The sequence below is a fragment of the Salvia hispanica genome, chromosome 6 (assembly GCF_023119035.1).
Source record: "Salvia hispanica cultivar TCC Black 2014 chromosome 6, UniMelb_Shisp_WGS_1.0, whole genome shotgun sequence".
In the NCBI taxonomy this organism is placed as follows: domain Eukaryota; kingdom Viridiplantae; phylum Streptophyta; class Magnoliopsida; order Lamiales; family Lamiaceae; genus Salvia; species Salvia hispanica.
The window spans coordinates 16,683,330-16,688,208 of NC_062970.1; the positions used below are offsets into that span (position 1 = coordinate 16,683,330).

At 38.0% G+C, this 4,879-nt stretch overlaps 1 protein-coding gene across 1 annotated transcript; it reads left to right on the forward strand.

Moving 5' to 3' along the window:
- Positions 1-3,783, forward strand: LOC125194806 (zinc finger BED domain-containing protein RICESLEEPER 2-like). The gene is made up of 5 exons (XM_048093027.1): positions 1-215; positions 1,059-1,619; positions 1,711-2,586; positions 2,683-3,365; positions 3,746-3,783. Exons 1-5 carry the CDS (start codon positions 1-3, stop codon positions 3,781-3,783), a joined length of 2,373 nt encoding a protein of 790 aa, XP_047948984.1.
- The last annotated feature ends 1,096 nt before the right edge of the window (positions 3,784-4,879 follow it).

A 4,879-nucleotide genomic window follows, 5' to 3' on the forward strand; every position in this document is an offset into this window, starting at 1 on the left:
ATGGTACACGACCTAGTCAGCTCTCAACAACACATGCAGAACAATATGCAGGCAAACAATGATGTGGTACACAAAATTCAAGATGCACAACAAGAGCAGAAGTCTGCCATGGATATGTTGACCAAGCAAATGTCACAATTGGCTACTTCATTGAATGAGATGAGGGGACACGAGGGAAGGATACCAGCTTCTAGGGGTGTCAAAATGGATACCGGGTATTGGATACCCAATATCCAAACCCGAAAATATCGGATAATTGGATACCCGAAACCCGATTTTTCGGGTATCGGGTCGGGATCGGGTAGTGAGAATTTTGGGTGATCGGGTATCGGGTTACCCGATGCCCGATCGGGTATACCCGAATTATCCGATTTATTTTTTAAAAATTAATAAATTATATTTTTATTATAATTAAATGTAATTTAGTTTCTTAATTATATTTTAGGTAATACTTATTAGCGTATAAGATACTTTATGATTTAGGGTATACTCCAAATTTCACAGCGCCTCTTCAGTCTTCCCCTCTTCTACTCCCTCGCTGCAATATCCTCCACCGTCTCCCTCCACCGCCATTCTCCTAGTCTCTCCTTTTCTTCTCAAGAGTAGTCCCATCACTCCTCGTATTAAAGCTGTTGCTATTTTAAGGTATTATTTTATTTTATTTATTTAATTGTTTTGCTTAAATATTATAAAATATTTGTTGAGTGTAAGTATATAGAATTGCATCGTGTCCATGAAACTATATTTGTTTTTATGCCGTAAAAGTAGCGCAACATATTAAAATAAAGTACTCCTAGTTGACACAACTTTTCACATATGACAGTACATTGTATGGAGAATTGTTGTATATACTTTTATACTTTTGATATTTGGCAATATATAGACATTTGGCAGTATATATAATATACTCTGGCATTATATATTTTTTACTAATCGTGAATGGTCATGAATTTTGTGTTTAGTTCTGTTTTTTATACATGTTTCGTTTCATTTTTAATACACGTGAATATGCTTAATTGGATATATTTTAATTTTTTCATTTTATACTAAATTTGTAGAATGTCTACAAGACCAAGTGGAAAATCGCCTATCATATCTCAACCTATGGACACGCAAGAAGATAGCAACATCAATATGATTTTAAATGACCAAGATTTGGAAGATGTGTCCATATTAAAGGATATGGAAGTCGAAGATGGTAATGTGAATGTCAACGTTAATCAATCACGTGCAAAAAAAAGAAAAATTGGGATAAAGAAGGAGCCAAGATCTGTTCATTGGAAGGATTATGAAAGAGTTAAGGTTATGGAAGGCAATCCTCCTATTGAGGTGGTGAAAGGAAAATGCAAACGTTGTGAGGTTCTAATTGCAGCTGACTCGCGCTGGTGTGGAACGAATGGTTTAAAAAACCATACCATTTCCTGTTTGAAGAAGAAGGATAAAGAGGAAGGAAGCAATAAAGGACAAACAGTGTTGAATTATGTTGGAGATGCAAAGGGTGGCAATTTATCTTTGATTAGTGGGAAGTTTGACCAAAAGGCGGGTAGACTTTCACTGTGCGAGATGATCATCCTCGACGAGCAACCATTCAAGATGGTGGAGTACGTGGGTTTTAGAAGGTTTTGTCAAACTAATTGTCCACAACTACAACTTCCTTCAAGACAAACAATAAGAACTGATTGTGTGAAGTTGTTCCTCGAGCGCAAACAGGATTTGGCTAGGTTTTTCAAGAAAGAGGGCATGGGCAGAGTTTCAATCAATCACTAGTGACTGTTGGACGGGTGTGAATAACTCAAATTACATTTGTGTTACTGCACACTTTATTGACAAAGAGTGGAGATTGCAAAAGAGGATAATCAGTTTTGCCGTAATTGAAAGTCATAAGGCGCCAGACATTGGTGAATCTATAATCAAAACGTTGAAGGAGTGGGGATTGACATCTCTCCTGTGTTGCACTATGGACAATGCAGTTCCAAATGATGGAGCTATTGCAAATGTCAAGTCTTATTTGAACAAGTTTAATACCAATGTTTTGGATGGTAAGTACTTTCACATGCGTTGTGTGGGTCACATTCTCAACATAGTTGTTCAGTTTGGTTTGGAAGAAATTGGCACGTCAATACGCCGAGTTAGGGAGGCAGTCAAGTGGATCACCGGTTCAGCACAAAGAAGTTCACAATGGACCAAGGTGGTGAATATTCTTGCGGACAGGATTGATTCCAAGAAGGCATTATGCTTGGATGTCCCCACTCGTTGGAACTCTACTTACTTGATGCTTCAGTCTGCCATACCTTATGAAGATGCTTTTCAGCTCTACAGTCAGATGTATCCATCTTACAGAAAAGATTTGAACCAAAAGAAGCATAATGGTGAATTCATTGGATTGCTTGAAAAACATGATTGGATATGTGTGAGGAAGATGATTGAATACTTACGGAAGTTCTACGAGTTGACTCTCCTCACGTCAGGCACTAGATATCCAACTTCACACATTTTTTTTGCTGAAATGTCAGATATTTTTGATCTCATCTCAACATTAGAGATTAGTGAAGATCATGAAATAAGCTCGATGGCCAAGAAGATGAGGTAAATACTTACTTTTTTTTCTTTGACCACAACTTACGATACATTACTTCTTGTTAAATACAACTATTCAGCTTCATTTGTTTTCTTAAATGATAGGGCGAAAATTGAAAAATATTGGGCGGAGGACATGGAATTAAATCCAAGGATGAATAGGATCTTATACATTGCTGCCGTACTTGATCCGAGACAAAAGATGAGTCACGTAGAGACATGCTTCAAGTCAATCTACGGAGATATGCGAGGGGAAATCATGGTCAGAGATGTTACATACTCATTGAATGAGATGTTTGACTATTATGTGGCACAGAGAGAGGCTCGGAAACCGCCACAGCAGCCAAGAGATGGTGACGATGAGGACGATAATCAAGGGCGATCCGTTTTCCGAGGAACATGTAGTCTCACGATCTTGAGAGGGAGGCGGCAGACCAACAAGTTTAATGAGCTTGCCGTTTATTTGACTGAAAACACTCACATCGAGGAGAACGATGGCGTGGAACACTTTGATATCTTGAAGTGGTGGTCAGAGAATTCACGTTACCCCGTTCTAAGTGAGATGGCAAGGGATATTTTGGCTATTCCCATTTCTAGTGTTGCATCTGAGTCTGCATTTAGCTTGGAAGGTCGTATTCTCACTCCATACAGAAGCTCATTAGCTCCTTGTATGTTCGAGGCTTTGGTTTGTGCTTCAGATTGGTTGAAGAGTATTGACTTGGAAAGGAAATGTAACGAAGATATGTCTGAAGAATTAGGCAACATTGGACTTGAAGAATATCAAAGTGGTAAGTTATATTCATTAAATTAAATTTCTTTTCATTTATACTTTATATTTATTTGGCCTCTCTTATTATTTATCCATGTAGTATTAGCCACCGTTGGAGTACAAGATGCCGATCCACTATGCCAATAAAGATGATTAGATGGAGATTGAAGAATTATGGATGAAGAATGAACGAATTAATGGTCCACTTATGTTATATTGTTTTGTTACTTGAACTCATGTTTCTTATGAGGAATAGGATTATAACTTGTGTTCTTTTGAATTTTGAATATTTGATGCATATTAACTTATTTTGATGATGGATGTTACTGTTATGAATTGTGATAGTTAATTGTGATGAATGATTGAACTTTTGAATTATTGAATTGTGATGTTTATTAGGAAGGATGTTTAAACTTATGAATTATGATGGTTATTGACTTATTGTGGATTGATGAAAGATGTTAGTATATTATAATTTATAACTTCTAAATTTTGCACTTCTAAAAGTTCGTAGGTATTTTCTCTTAAATTAGAATTACAACAAGAATTTTAAATTTCTAAAAGTTTGTAGTTATTTTACTACTTTAACTTTGTGTAAAATTCGAACTATATAATATGAAATAAATCCTAAAAGTTTGTAGTTAATTTAAAAAAAAAAATCACAATCACAATCACAATTGGGACTGGATACCCGATTTTACGGGACTGGATACCCGAGTCGGGTATCCGGGTATCCGAAATAAATTTCGGGTCGGGTATCGGGTATGGGATTTTGGGAATTTCGGGATCGGGTACCCGAAAATTTCGGATCGGGTATCCGCGGGTACCCGATTTGACAGGCCTACCAGCTTCAGTGAAACCACCTGACCGGGCAAATATCAGTCAGATTACTCTGAGGTGAGGACGGGACTATGACAACCCAGGGAGACGGGAAACTGACCACTGATCAAGGGGATACTGAGATAAGGAACACCAGGGTAGAAGATGGCCTTCAAAAGGGTGATTTGGAGAAACCACTACCTCGTATGGCTGATCCATTTTTCTTAGACCCAGAGCCTGGAGTGGAGATTGAGGAAGGAAGAAAAGAAATCGAAGAATCTTCAGTCGGGGGTCCAGGGGGAACGTTGAAGCGCATGAAGCCATTTCCTCACCGGGGGGAGGCAAAAAAGACGAAGGATGACAGTGAAGACTTCATGGAGATCTTTGGCAAACTGGAAATCAATCTACTCTTCCTACAAGCTTTGAAGCTGCCTACATTCAGTAAATTCATCAAGGAGTTCATAGCTGGAAAAACCAAGCCCGACGGGAAGATAGTAATTGGAGAAAATGTGTCGGCTGTGATACAGAAAAGGAGAATGCCATCAAAATGCACAGACCCAGGTATGTTCACTTTGCCCATTTCTCTGGGTGACATTAAAATTGAGCATGCAATGTGTGATCTAGGAGCCTCGATAAATGTGTTACCACTTTCGATATATAAGAAGTTGATTGGGGTAAGTCTGGTTGATACGAAAGTAGTAATTTAGTTAGCCG